General features: G+C 42.8%; 1 protein-coding gene across 5 annotated transcripts in view; it reads right to left on the minus strand.

Annotated features, from left to right (window-relative positions):
• Window positions 1-15,447, minus strand: part of JARID2 (jumonji and AT-rich interaction domain containing 2) — a 589,480-nt gene that overhangs the window by 250,132 nt on the left and 323,901 nt on the right. For all 5 annotated transcript variants that reach the window (XM_069218785.1, XM_069218783.1, XM_069218788.1 and 2 more), the window contains exon 4: window positions 7,381-7,550. In XM_069218785.1, coding sequence (XP_069074886.1) covers window positions 7,381-7,550 — 170 coding nt within the window. The remainder of the gene's footprint in view (window positions 1-7,380; window positions 7,551-15,447) is intronic.

The raw sequence follows: 15,447 nt of genomic DNA on the forward strand, positions 1-15,447 counted from the left end.
ATTAAAGGCACGATGCGTTTCAAAGCTGGAAAACCAGCCTTTACCAGAATAAAGGCTGGTTTCCAGCCAAAATGTGCAATGCCTTTAATGCTGCTGGAATAAATTAGAATGAACAGGCTCTGAGTGACAGTTCGTCTTTTATTTAGGAGTTGTGTGGAAATACATGCGCACATACACACACTTCACAATTGCCCTTTGCAAACCGGCACCACAACTTTCCGCAGGGGATAAGAGTTGATAGTTAATAGTTAATGTGTACTTTTTTTTTTTTTTTAAATAGCGTACAGTATGGGCATTAGGTTAGGTCAGTGTCAGCAACTCCATTTGGCTTAACTCAGAGAGAGTAGAGTATTTTTTATTTGGGATTTTGTGATTACATGGAGTTAAAAAAAAAAAAAAAAAAAAAAAAAAAAAAGCGTGATGCTTTCCACAGGAAGTCCATTACCCTTTAAGCTGCTGAAGCACACAAAAAAAAAAAAAAAAAGTAAATCAAAGGTAACTTGTTGAAGACTAGGGGGTGGGTGTAACATGTAATTTGCTGCTGTAGCGTCATTACTGCAAAATTACACAAGATTTCATGGAATTATGCAAGAAAAGTAAGTCTGCATTTATCCCAAAAATGACCCCTTAAGTCTAAAATGGACAAGAGGATACATTTTGAGCTCAGAAATAGTGCTAAATGCAATGGAACAAACACCATGATTTCACACACACCCCTCTCCCCCGATGGGCTCATTGCATTTAGAGCTATTTTCTAGTGAAAAAAATGCAACCTTGTGTCTAAAATGGACATAGGATGAATTTTGCCCTAAAAAATAGCTCTGCATGTAAAACAACATGAATAGCCATGCAAGCAGCCACTCACTAAATGTTTTGTTTCTTTGCTATTTCCTCCCCCACCCCCCCCCACCCCCAAAGTTAGTCTTAATTATTCGAGCAGACGTATTCATGTGGTCATTAGTAATTCCTCTTCAAAGTGCAGCACTGAATTATGACTTTACTCTGGCGTAATTAGAATGAATCCCATGCCTAGTAAAAAAGTGATTTATTCACAAGAAGAGGAACAGTGGTGTAAGTATCGCATAACTATCATCAAAGTATTACAAGAAAGACAATGGTGGTGCTCAAAATGCAACTAACACATCTGTTGGCACAATGTGTTCCAGCTAGTTCTGAGATAAATCGATCATAGTCTAAACCGCATGTTTACAATCTAATAGTGGAGGACTCCTAATGTGCACATGCTAATCACTTTGTACTTTAAGCCCCTATTTTAATGCTTATATAACCAATGTCATATGAAATATTATTCAACCATTCCACAATGTTATAACAGAAAATCAATCAAGAATCCGTATAACACAACAGGTGGTGTTTTTACTTCTTTTTGGTACAACCAAACAAAACAATCCCTATAGATGATACAATGTTTTGTAGATGGCTAAATCATCTGTCAAAGGGTTGAATAATGTGTCATATGACAACGGTTATACTACTGAAAAAGTCATACTATTACAGAGAGCTAGTTTCAAGGGCCACTGCAGCAGGGCATAAATGTAAGAAAATTACACAAGCATTTGCAATGCCATAGGTTTCGCATTTGCTTGAGTTAGAGCTATTAGCGTTGTAAATTCCTAACTGGACTTTTCTTGCCATATAAATAGAAGATGAAACGTAAAACAGTTGACATAAGCGAGCGATTCAAAGGTCCATGGTTACCATGAGCACGAAGCAGAGATACAAAAAGGGAAAATAAGTTCTCACAGTCAAACATTTCGGCAAACTTGCAATTATCCATGTAGGGTAGATTGCCAATGAGGTAACAAAACTGCCGCAAGGAGGGACAAACAAAGCATTTACCAATGAAAACAAAGGACTGTTGAAAGGCAAGCCTAAGAATGAGTGATAGTGATGGGCTTGGTTAAAAGCCCACAGATAGATTAAAACAGGCCAAAACGTTTGCACGCTCTACCTAAAAAAACTCAGTTTCTCCTAAGCCACACCTTTGCTCGGTTAGTAATTGTTTTCCAAGCCCATCCCAAAAAGACAGCATCTAAACCACTCTGATGGGGATTATTCTGCTGCTTCAAGATGGTCCAACACGGGATGTTAAGCCTACTTAAATGCTGGTCTGGTAGATCACTGAAAAACTGAACTTCATGCAGCCACTCGAACGCAACACAAGCTGCCAACACAAATAGGAAATGGGCTGCTGAAAATGTTAAATCATGTATCAAAGCATGTCAAAACTGTTTCACATTCCACACCCGAGTATCAGATGACCAGGGGGGAATAATCAAGGGTGTGAAAAGCATAAGGAAATGTCTCCTTTATGTAAGCAACTACGATGTGCCATGTTGATTTCTAGAAAAACGTGTTTCTATGCAGACTAAACTGTCTTGTTAGATTTATGCTATTTCTTCCAATAACCCAACGCAGGAGGGTCCAAGTCACTTCACGCTGAAAAAGTATATATGAAGAATATTTGCTCAGACCAGATGTCCAGCTCTGGAAAGTTTTTATCTTACAGCTGCTGCCAGCATACTATCACCGTATTAGGCATTAACACTTATATTCACATTCAAACGCCAAAAGAAAGGTTTGAAGGGAAAAATAACAGGTCGAGATGGGATACAAGTGCAAGCTTTTCCCGGTAAGGTGCTACTTTTATCTTCAAGAAAATACAGTTACAGTTTAAAGACTTACAGAGAAAAAATACACAGTTACACCAAAAACAATGGTTAGTTACTCCCTGGAAAAGAGCAACAAACGTGGAGAAAATCTTTAAATTTGTTGAGTTAGCATTCTTTACAATGTGGGCCGGCACTGCTTGATGGCAGTCACCGTATTTCCCAATAACTAAAGGTTTGCTTGTGAAAGTACAGCCTCACAAGATGCGGCTTTTCTTCCGCTTGTTCATTTGGGTTTCAGCCTGTCTAAAGCAATGGCTGGCTTGCGAAGCGGGCAGAATGCAGCATTGACCTATTGTGATAGGCTCGCTACTGGGCTCTACCCCTCCATTTTCTTTCCTGCAAGCACTAGAATGTTGCTCATCACACATGTAAAGAGTGTGCATTGAATTTACTCCCCAATAATGACTCCTCGTTATAGGTTCAACTACCGAGGGAACCATGTTGGACATGCCCCTGTATGTGATGGCTTAGGTCGGATTACTATGTATGAAGTTAAGCAGGCCCAACTGCTGCAACTCTAGAGGTTTCTCGATCGGACAATGTTTGTGGTGAGATGATTGGTAATATGTGCAGGACGTACGCTTACTCCTGGGACTCTGGACGATCATGGTTAAGCCCTCCAAAACAAATACCTGATGCACTCCTAGGACACAAGCCCCGTATGTAAATCCTCACGTTTCTCTGAATGTTTCTCTACAGTTTTTTCCCACTTGGATTGTAAGGGATATGTTGGGTCCTCGGAAACACTTTAGGACACGTTCAGGTAAACTACAGAGGACTTCATTTTGCTTTTTGACAAGAGACAGACTGTTGAGGATGTTCAAAAGCTGCAGGGAAGACTGAGGAGCCAGTTATGTGACGCTATCTACTCCTTTTTCACGAGGGGCAATAATCTTAGGTAGGCTTGGGGATCCCTTCAGTTTTATAACAACTAGGACAGGCTGGAAGGACAACGAAAAGTGAAATGAATAGGAAGATTGGATATTTTTCAAACCGAAAGTTTTAACACAAATCATGTCCATTTAAAAAGCCAATGTTAGGAAAACTTAAATCACAATATGGCAGTTATCAACAGATGCTACCTATCACAATTCAAGACTCTCAAGAAAACCAAGTAAGGAGATGCCCTGAGGCACTTCCAAGATCTTTATCATTAAAATTATATATTTAAACGGAAACAAATTAAAAAAAAAAAATCCTCTAAATTGAAATACAAATATTTCTATTTATATTGTAGACAGGTTTGATTATTTAAGTACAAAGCTAAATAAACTCCCTTTTCAACAAATTTTAATCGCAGATTTCTAATTTTATCTGGGAAAGTTAACTAACAATAACTTAAAGAAAAAAGATGTCTCAGCCTTAAGCAATAGCTGGGTTAGCACGGCCTTACATCAAAAAGTCGTTTGAGCTGCTCTTCTCTAATCACTGTGCTCTTTCACAAATGCAAGTCTTAAAGGCTTCACTCCATCCCTCTTCCCTAGCATGCATTCTGATTAAATTTAATGTGCCACATTTTTTATTGAAAGATCACAGTGAAACTAGTGCCAAGTATAAAACAAATTTGTCTGGAAATCCAAATAAAACAAACAATTCTGACAATTTGCATTTCAAAGAGCAATTAGAAACAGCATGGATTTCCCAACACTATTCATAGTGAGGAAACTCCCAATTAATAACTGATGATGTACTGGGAGATATTATAGACACTGGATGGGTCAATGGAAGTTTTAAAATCCCTAATGCAGTTATCAGACAGAGATATAATCTTCCTCAATTTGTTATCAGCTAAAATCTTGCTTTAGTCCGTGCTAGAACTGGATGCTGATGCACAGCATCGAAAAAATTTAAAAGATTTACACTTCAAAACATAATGCTAGAGTAATTTAATAGATGTGAAGAAAAGATTCAAGAAGCAGGCAACTGGATCTTTGATATAAAAAACTGCTAAGAAAAACAAACAAAAGTATGAGCTCTACAGATGATATCTGGTCTTCAAAACCAAAAACCATATTTACAAACACAAAACTTCACTGGCAGCTGTTGTATATGATGTACCACAGACTTCATCCTGGGAAAAACACCAAGAATATCTTCGCTTGCACAAGATGTAAGGAATGAAATGCAAATATTGCCTGCATGTTTTACTTCTGCACAGAACTAAATGTTCTTTTAAAACCCACCTGCTACTTTTTCAAAGTTGCTTCTGGAACTACATCACATAAATTTCCATAGATAGCGCTGTTTGGAGTCCCAGAATAAAGAAGAACAAACCAATCCAAACTTTTACCGCAAGAGACTAAATAGGAGGCCAATACGGAATTAGTAGATGCAAAAATATATTAAAATCGTCACATAATATGAACATGGTATGACATATCAATTTTTTAAAACAAATATATGGGTGTAATATGTACCTGAACATAGCTGCCAATTGTTCAGAATGGGTATATGTGACATTTACAAGCATTAAAGTATGCTTATGTGTAACAGTGACACTTTAGCGGAAAAAGAACCAAGCAGTTAAGTCCATGTAATTAGATGCACTTCATAAATTAGTCCCCTTCTTGAATTGACAAACAGTTACAGTGCTCTTGAAGCGCTTGCGCAGTGACACTAACCCATTTCCTTTATCTAACAAACACCTTTGAAACACAAGGTAAGACCAAAAGGAGCTGCTTTCCCATGGCACTGATAGAAAAAGCTCTGGCCCCATCATCATTATATTGCATTTTGGGATTTATAGTTTTGATTTTGGCTGGTAAAGTTTATAGTTATGGAGCAATGCTTAGGAAGTCGGGATGAACTACAGTAGCGCCTAACAGCCTTTCACTGGCAATCTACTGTGCAAAGTTGCATCGTCATCTTTTTAACATTTTAACACTGAAGCGTTAATTTATGCTGTTATTAAATTTAGAAGGCATTTCTGAGCACAAGTGTTTGCGTGAAATTAAAGTTTAGGTGATACACGGGGGTGGAGGGGATTCAGTGACAAAAACAGAAGATGGGCCCTGAATATAACAGTGACTGAGTAAGGACCTGAGATGACGACTGAACTGTATGGGCATGGCACACTCCGTAGAGGAATTGTTGAATATGGACGGCAGACCATGGGTGCAATCACAGGTACAATCAACAACAAACGCTCTGTGTGTTGCTAGGGCAGTCGTTCTGCAAATTCATCTTTTAGCTTATACCAGTCTCCCAGACGTACTCTTTCTCTCCATCTACCTTTCGCGCTGCATCCTCCCCTCTTACCTTTCTCACTCTCCCCACATTGCTCTCAATTCTCCTTTCCCACCTCTCTCTTTTTGTAGCCTTCATCCTATTTATCTGTACGTCGCCCTTCCCATCCTCTGTTTTTAGTTCCACCTGCCGTCCATTGCAGCAGTCTATGATATGGGTATTGCCCGTTGGGCTACAGCAGCAGACACAATCGGAGTCCAGCCGGTAATGCATGTCACCGCTGCACCAGGCTCCTAGATTTAGTCTGGTATTCCCTCGAATCAGTTTCTTCATCCTCCCTCTTCTTACCGCTCTCCTCTCCTTGTATATTTCTGGTTTTCCCTATCCTTCTGTGTTCTTACACGCTCCTCTCCCTCCTCCCTCTACCTCTCTTCCCCATCCTGTTCTCTAGGTAGCCCGTCTTCCTTTATAACTTTCTCTTTCGCCTTTCTTGAGCTCTTCTCTGCCCTCTACTTCACTATCTCTCTCCTCAATTTTTTCAGGTCACATTCTCCTAGCCTCCCCTTCCTTCCACTGTTTAACAAAAAAAAAAAAAAAGGGGGTCAGTCTCGACGGCACTCTATCCTCCTATTTGCTCTGGACTTTTGTGATCTGGAAGCTGTATGTTCGAATGAAACCTTTGGCGTAGTGAGATGCAACATGAGAAAAGTTTCATTTGTCTTGCAGCGGTTACTCTGACTGTCTGCTCCCTGGTCTAGTAGTCGGGTTCAATGCAGTTCAGTAATAGAAAGGCCAGCAGCAGCAGGGGCGGTCTTGTGGCGCGGAGCCAAAATGGATATGGGCACATTCCGAACTCAAAGGTCTGCATAGTAAGGGTCCAGCCTTCCTTTAACAGATTGCAGTGCCCTACATCTCTCAAAGGGCTCCAAGATCCCCCAAGGGCCTCCCTAATTAACGTTCCAGGGATTAAAAAAGCAAGATGGGGAGGTTGATTTTTAGCATTTAGGGCCTCAACTCTCTGGAATTCCCTTCCCTTGGAGCTCCGTCAGGATAGTAAAGAAATTTCCTTTCGCAAGATTTTGAAGACCCTTCTGTTCACAGCATAAGCGGTCTCCTTCTCATTCTGCTTCCGCTGTAGCACTGGGAGGTCTTTGCGTAACTATGCCCTTTAAAAACTCCTTAACTAAACTATCTTCCAGGACAAATGACTGACAACATGCAAGAAATAAGCCATTTTTTAAATTGTTCTATTATGTAGACTTCTCTTCCATGGCTTCATTTAGGAACGGCTTTTTCTTGGATATATGAGAGGCATTAAGCTCTTTTAAAGTATACTTTCAAAGCTAGTATACTTGTTTTTCTAAAGAAACAGAACAAGTCAAAGAGAGGAAAAGGTGGACATTAAGACCATCGAAAGAAACAACTGCATAAATGGGATGTATGAACATCAAGTAGTAACAAGAGCAACAAAATGGATGTTTTCTATAGCAGCACGTCTTACCTCGAAGGCAGAGAAACGTAAGGAAATCTTCTGTCTTGGGCTTTTTCTTGCAAAGGTCGGAGATGGGGGTGACTGGAGTAGGTAACAACTGGTCCGCTAATTTTATTGGAGTTGTGCTGGGACTGTTGGGCTGGGACTGAGCAAATTTTCGTTGTGCTTGAAGTCTGGGTCTTAAAAAAAGAGAAAATAGCACACACTTCAATAATTACAGCTGTCTACAAATCCATAGCAGAATTTTATTGCAAGACCGGTGGCAATTATACTTTACTTCAATAGAAGACAGAAAGATTTTTAAAACAAGTCAAATTATGGAAAACAAATACAGTACTCAGCAATTTCTGAACTGGAGACTTCATACAGTCAGAACTTTGGTGACTTACTTAGCCCTTGACTCGGAACAAAAAGCTCAATCAATGGTAGTATCCCCTCACTTTCTACTCGTACAGTCAGATAAGAGTCATTGTTTCCATTTTTCATTACATTTGTTCACAAATATATACTGATAATGTTATTTATCACTATTTGAGTACTTAATCATTGCTTGCATTGTTGTTGCACTACTTCCTCTTCTTTGTACTGTGGAGCTGGCACCCACTATATGCTCTAGGTTTCCATAAGACCAGCTTCTTCCTCTGCAGCTGCACCTCTAACTTTGTTGAGCCTTCCAATTGGGGACAGCCTCTCTCTTTCTCCACAAGGCACAAACTCCCTGCTCTCTCATCTCAGGGGATGCCAAATTTTATAAATACATTCCTTTGACACAGGACACAGTCTTTTTAAAAAAAAAACATTTTCAATAGCTTTATTGAGTTTTTCAGAAGGTAGAACAATCCACTTTTTAAAGAAATTTTGGTTAAAATGTTTTTTTCTCCAGATTCGGTATGGACATGGATATGGATATTAGTTGAGACAAAACAATAGATCAGTGGTTCCCAAACTGTGGTCTGGGGTCTCAAGGGGGTCCGTGACTGCTTAGGAAATTAACTATTATTGACAGATTAATAAAGTGTATATACGTTAAGTGGCTAAATGTGTAATTGAAACATTTAAAAAGTAGGTTAAATGTCAGGGAATTTGAATTTGAAAGCTAAAAATTAAATCAGTATCCTCAAATTGATTCATGGGTCCTTCAAGTGCATGTCCATCATAAAGAACATCGTAAGGGTGAGTTTTGACTTCAAGTTGGAATTAGAAAATCTCCAAGCTTCCTATTAAAATTTGTAATTGTCTGCAAACTAAATAAAACGTGTCATCATTTGTGTATGTGTTTGATGGAATGCTTGTTGCTGTATGTTTTGTGTATTGTTTTGCGTATTGTTTTGCAGTTCAGATCATAGACAACATTTAGGCCTGGATACCCAGCTTCCAATAACGACTCCGGTAGGGGGGGGGGGAATTATTTCTATCTTCAAGTCTGTAGAAATAAGGATCCTGCTGCAATTGTAACTGAGCTCTCAAATCCTATGTGCTGGAAATGGCCCTTTCTGCAGGGTCATCCCCAGACTATTCACCTTTCTCCTCCTCCTCTTCAGGCTTTGTTTTTGTTTGCTTTAGGACTCTGGGCACTTTGCCACTCCTAACCAGTGGTAAAGTGCATGCAACATTGGTGTGTCCACAATTGGCATATTTAATTTACTTGTATGTCCCTCGTAAAGTGCACTTTATGTGCCCAGGTCCTGTAAATTAAATCCTACTAGTGGGCCTGCAGCACTAATTGTGACACCCGCTACAGTAGCCCTGTAAATATGTCTCAGGCCTGTCACTGCAGAGCCCGTGTGTGCAGTTCTAAACTGCAATTTCAGCCTGGCAGGTACACCCACTTGCAAAGCTCAAACCTTCCTTTTTATTACATATATGTTTCGCCTAATGTAGGCCTTGGGTAGCCCGTAGGGCAGGGTGCAGTGCATTTAAAAAAGTTGGACATGTACTTTTAACCTTAACATGTCCTGGTAGTGAAAAACTGCTAAATTCGTTTTTCATTATTGCAAGGCCTATCTCTCCCATATTTTAACATTGAGGTAACTGAAGCATCCTTTAAGTGTAACTTCCAATTGATAAAAGATAGAAATCTGGAGTTTGGAGTCTATGGACTCTCAATTTAAAATTACAACTTCTGGTGAAGTCAGCTTTTCATTTTTATGTCTGAAAATGCCACGTTTAGAAAGTTTGCATTTTCTTTCTTTAACCATTCTGTGCCTCTGAAGCTTTGTGCATTCCCTCTAAACAGTCACACACAAAGGGAGCTGGGGTGTGACATTTGCATCCTGCTGGCCCATCACCAGGCTGATGGGCCATAAACTAGCTTGATGGGGAAGCAGAGCTCAGCACTACCTCACTTACACCTGAATAGGGCTGTGCCTCTCCTCAAACAAAGGGCTCCATATCCCCTGCAGATTGTCTGGCACCAGGGAAGGAAGGACAGGGACCTTGTGATCTTTAAAGGCCTCGTTGAAGTCCCTCCCACTTCAAAGGCACACTGGGGTAGAAGTACTGGCCCCCAATCCCCACCAAATAAGAACTCTACTGGAACCAAGGATTTATTGCCAGGAAGGACTGCTGTGCTACCAGGAGGGACTGACCCTCTGCAACCGCTTGCCGCTTCTTGCTTGCAGCAACTGGACTTGTTCTCTACATCCTTGCACCCAAGATTCTAGGAGGGCTTGCTGGGTTGCGTCTTAAGAACAGAAAAGACTTCCAACTCTGTCTAACTAAAAAAAGGGGTCTACAAGTGTCAAGCAATCCGCAGTATGACCTGCAAACCTTAACCCACAAATTACCTAGTTGAAGCTCCTATCGAAATTGCTGTCCCTGTGAGCAAAAAGATGCCACAATGCCAATAGAAGCCCGATGGTGCGACTGCCGCATTACCTAGGTGATCTTTGGCTTCCCCTGTGACATAGTAACCAGCCTGCGTCATGTGGTCCTTGCCTGTGTGACGATGTTGGCATTGCCGAACTTTACCCATATCAGGACTGGCCTAAAGGAGAGACCGCAGCACCCAGAGTCCCCGCGGTGCCGCTGCAGCCATTGATCCTGCACTGATACCTTAGGCCCGCCTCCTAGCAAAGGGAGCCTCAGTGTTGCAGGGCGCCCAGAAGGACAACAATGACCTGACTAAGCAGGTACAGGGGACAGCGGGCCTAGATCATCAGCTTGGGCCAATCCCTGGATCTCCTGGTCCAGAGAGCACAGCATTCACTCTGTTTTAATTGTCAATGCAGTGATGCTGCACCACGGCACAAAGGAGCAATTCCCTGACAGATGCTAGCCCTTGGCTCACTGTTGTTGGTCGACGATGCATTTACTTCATAAGGAAGTGCCTGAATCCTTCCTGTTTCACTCATTCGACAAGCGCTTGCTCTGCTAGCACTAGGCTCACTATTTTTGCCTAACACTGAGGCTTGCTTGAACTGCAGTGTGCATACCTTATGAAGGAGTGATTCAATCCCAACCATTCTCTTGATTTACTGGGAAATAATTATTGGATTTTTGTTGTTCTGGTCACATTTAAATCAGATAAAGTTTATCTATTTTTTCAAACTGGTGTGGTGTCGTCGTTGTGGTGTTTTCACAGTGCTACTGTAATCACTGTATTGCACAAATACTTCACACATTGCCTCTGATAAGCCTGCCTGCTCTGTGCCAAGCTACCAGAGGGTAAGCACAGGTTTTCTTGGTCTGCATATGACTTACCCCAACTAAAGTGGTTGTGCCTGGCATGGGTACATACCCTTGCCAACCAGAAACCCTATTTCTAACACTACACATGGTTTGGGGACTTCACAGAACTATTCATAGATCCTGGTTCTTCTTATTACTTCCTAGTTAGAGAAACTGAGTTACTCACAATATAGTTTGATCAGGGAATCTGGAACTGATGGATTGGAAGTTATTGCCTTGATTTTTTATCTGACTCAATAATGCTCCTGGGCACGAGGGACCACTAAAGTCTCCCAATCAGCATGAATAACTTGATCTTGCGGGTGTGTTAAACCAATTCCAGTTTGTTGGATGTCACACACACACAGCTTCTTTTTTTTTTTTGGTTTCCCAAGACAACACTCCTGAATTAACGCACTGCTAAGTGGCAGCAAAACCTGTTTTAACCCAAACTAGACTGTTGTAACACTTTCTTGGGCTTGCCTCCGTACCAGGGTTCTAAGCTGCAAAGGCGGCAGAATATTCAGCCAGAGTAGTTTTTGCACCCCATAGATAGCAATTTTATTTTTTGAGGCCTAGCAAGCACTGAGCTCCGTAGCAATAACACAAGAGATGCAGATAAAGGCTCTAGGCATTGCACGCTGCATCTTTCATGTCCAGAAGAAATCTGAAATTGGCAAGATTTAAAGACCTTACTATGTAGGCCATTGGTTTCATTCTGAAAATATGCAACTACTCCAAATGGGCACAAACAAAAGGGTGCTATTTCTGTTTCTTGGTTCCCTATCTATGGAATCTTCTCCTTAAGATAATCGTATGAGAGTATTTTCTACATTACCACAGTAGAATTAAATCCTATCTTTTCTATAAAGGTCAATGAAGGTAGATATGGCCATCTTGCGTCTTCGTGTTGTCAATGTTTCTTCTCCTGTGTGGCATAAAAAAGCCTGTGGGTGCTAATGTGCTTAGAAATAACAAAATTAACAACTATTATTGTTTTTAATATTATTATTACAGACAAGCTATTTCTCTGGCACACACTTGTTAATGAGAAGTTCATAATAGTTTACTCTGTTTTGCAGATTTAAAAGCAATCAATGTCTAATCCTCCTCCCCAAAACACTCTTCTGTATGGAAATTAAAATTGATATTAAAGTACAAGTTACTTACCTTTGGTAACGATATATCTGGTAGAGACATATTCTAGTTGCAGATTCCTTATCCTAGAATTTCCTCCCCAGGCGTCAGACTGGATCCGGAGATTTTTTTCTCAGTGCAATTCCCTTGCACATCAGTAAGTGGCGTCGGTCGACTCCCTGATGACATTGGGTGTTGTACACAGATGCCACCTCAGCACAGTGATGTCAGTTTCTTTCCACGTCAAAGTGCAGAGCCGCAAAGGACACTGAGACTGGTGTGCCAGAGCTAAGGCCCTGAAAGGGGAAGCCCTTTCCCTGGAACCAGTTCACAAGCAGGGAGGATGGGTGGGTCGGTAAGGAATCTGCAACTAGAATATGTCTCTACCAGATATATTGTTACTGAAGGTAAGTAACTTGTAAATTTGATAGAGACTTCTAGTTGCAGATTCCTTACCTTAGAATAAGTACCCAAGCAATGCCATCCTCGGAGGCTGGCTGCGAACCATGATCATACTAGAAAGTCCTGCAGGACCGAACGACCAAAGTAGCCGTCCCGACGGACCTGACTGTCCAGGCAGTAATGTTTAGTAAACATGTGCAAGGACGCCCATATAGCTGCCTGGCATATATCCAGGACAGGAACACCGCATGCTAACACAGTAGAAGCAGCAGTCGCTCTGGTGGAATAAGTGTGCAAGCCCTCAGAGGGTTGCTTCTTAGCCAAAGCATAGCACATCTTGATGTAAAGAAGTACCCATCAAGAGATGGTATGTTTTTGCACCACCTTCCCTTTCTTTGCACCCACATATCCAACAAAGAGTTGATCGTCCACCTGGAAATCTTTAGTACGATTGAGATAGAACACCAACGCTCTATTTGGGTCCAGACGGTGGAGGCTCTCATCCTCATGAGAAGGATTTGGAGGTGTGTAAAAAGTAGGTAAGGTAATGGACTGGCCTACATGAAAAGGTGTACTGACCTTGGGAAGGAAGAAGACTTAGGGGGTGATTCTCACCCTGGCGGGCGGCGGAGGCCGCCCGCCAGAGTTCCCCTCTCCAGAATACCGCACCGCAGTCATTAGACTGCTGCAGGTATTCTGGGTTTTACACTGGGCTGGCGGGCGACCGCCAAAAGGCCGCCGCCAGCCCAGTGTAAAACAACCTTCCCACGAGGACGCCGGCTCCGAATGGAGCCGGCGGAGTGGGAAGGTGCGACGGGTGCGGTGGCACCCGTCGCGAATTTCACTGTCTGCAATGCAGACAGTGAAATTCCTTGTGGGGCCCCCAGGGGCCCCACGACACCCCATACCGCCATCCTGTTCCTGGCGGGCGAACCGCCAGGAACAGGATGGCGGTATGGGGTGTCTGAATCCCCATGGCGGCGCAGCGAGCTGCGCTGCCATGGAGGATTCAGAAGGGCAGCGGAAAACCGGCGGGAGACCGCCGGTTTTCCACTTCTGACCGCGGCCGAACCGCTGCGGTCAGAATGCCCTGCGGGGCACCGCCAGCCTGTTGGCGGTGCCCCCGTCATTTTAGCCCTGGCGGTCGATGACCGCCAGGGTTAGAATGACCCCCTTAGTGCGTAACACCGCTTTGTCAGGGTGCACAGACATGTATAGGAGCTTTGAAGAACACCTGAAGCTCACTTACTCTGCAAACAGAAGTGATGGCAACAAGAAAAACAGTCTTGAAAGTAAGGAGCTGTAATGGACAATTGTGCATCGGCTTAAAGGGAGTACACATTAGGAAAGTAAGTACAAGACTGAGGTCCCACGGAGGCACGATAAATGGAGTGGGAGAAAACAAATGGGTGAAACCCTTAAAGAATCGACGGACAATAGGAGACTTAAAGAGTGAAAGCTGATCAGGCAGCCTAAGAAAAGCCGAAATAGCTGATAACCTTTAAGGGTGCCCAAAGCAGAGCATTGCTGGGCTAAAGAAAGAATGAACAAAAGAACCTCAGAAAGAGGACTAGAGAGAGGCTCAACAGATTTGGTGGTACACCATGCCACAAATGTATGCCAACACCAGGCATATACCATTTTGGTGGAGGGACACCTGGCTGCCAAGATAACATCACAGACTTCAGGTGGAAGGTTAAAAGCTGTCAACTGCTGCCACTCAATCTCCATGCATGAAGTCGGAGATTGGGCAGGTTTGGTTTGAGAACCGTACCCTACTGCTGCGACAGTAGAGCCTCCCAAAGAGGCAGTCTAAGTGGAGGATCGATGGCCATGCTCAATAGCTCTGAATACCATGCTCTCCGTGCCCAGTCTGGAGCCACCAAGATAAATTGGGCCCAGTCGTTCCTGATCTTCTTGAGAACTCTGGGCAGAAGTGGTATAGGCAGAAAGGAGGCCGGAATTCCACTTGAGACGAAAAGCGTCTCCGAGCGAGTGCCGTCTTGGAAACTCCAACGTTTAAAACTGCTGACATTGCACATTCTCTGCAGAGGGGAACAGATCAAACCAGGGCTCTCCCAACTGCTGAAAGAGACCTTGCGCCACCTCCTGATGGAGACATAATTTGTGATTGCCTATGCATCGACGACTGAGTTCGTCTGCTTTGGCATTCACACAGCGTGCCAGATGTTGAACTACCAGGGTAATGTCCTGATGTGCCAGCCATGTCCAGAGGCACAGTGCCTCCTGACAAAGGGTCCAGGACCCTACACCGACCTGTTTGTTGCAGTATCACATGACAGTAATGTCTGAATACTAACACTACTTTCCCTTTGAGAGAGGGAAGAAATGCTTTCAATGCAAGCCTGATCGCCCGGAGCTCTAGAAGACTGATATGGAGCCCAGACTCCGCCAGAGACTAGAGGCCTCTGATCTCCGCCTCTCCCATGTGGATACCCCATCTCAGAAGTGTCACACCTGTCACTATGGATAGATCTGGTTGGGGAAGGGAGAGGGATCTGTCGCTGACCCAATGCGGATGAAAAAGCCACCACTGCAGGTCTTTCACAGTCCCCTCCGAGATATTGACCATGTCGGAGAGATTTCCCTGGTGCTGCGCCTACTGGAACTTCAAGTCCCACTGCGGGAGCCCACATATGCCATCTGGCATGTTTTACTAGTAGGATGTAGAAAGTCTTGAGGCCCAGCAGCCTCAGAGTCAGTCTCACCGAAACCCAAGACACTGGTTGAAAAATCAGAATCATAGCCTAAATATCTTGGACTGAATATCTCACTTTTTGGGAGGACAGGCCCAAAACTGCACCTTGTCCAAAACAGCTCTGATGAAAGGTAGCATCTGAGAGGGAG

This window comes from Pleurodeles waltl, chromosome 2_1 (assembly GCF_031143425.1).
Source record: "Pleurodeles waltl isolate 20211129_DDA chromosome 2_1, aPleWal1.hap1.20221129, whole genome shotgun sequence".
In the NCBI taxonomy this organism is placed as follows: Eukaryota; Metazoa; Chordata; class Amphibia; order Caudata; family Salamandridae; genus Pleurodeles; species Pleurodeles waltl.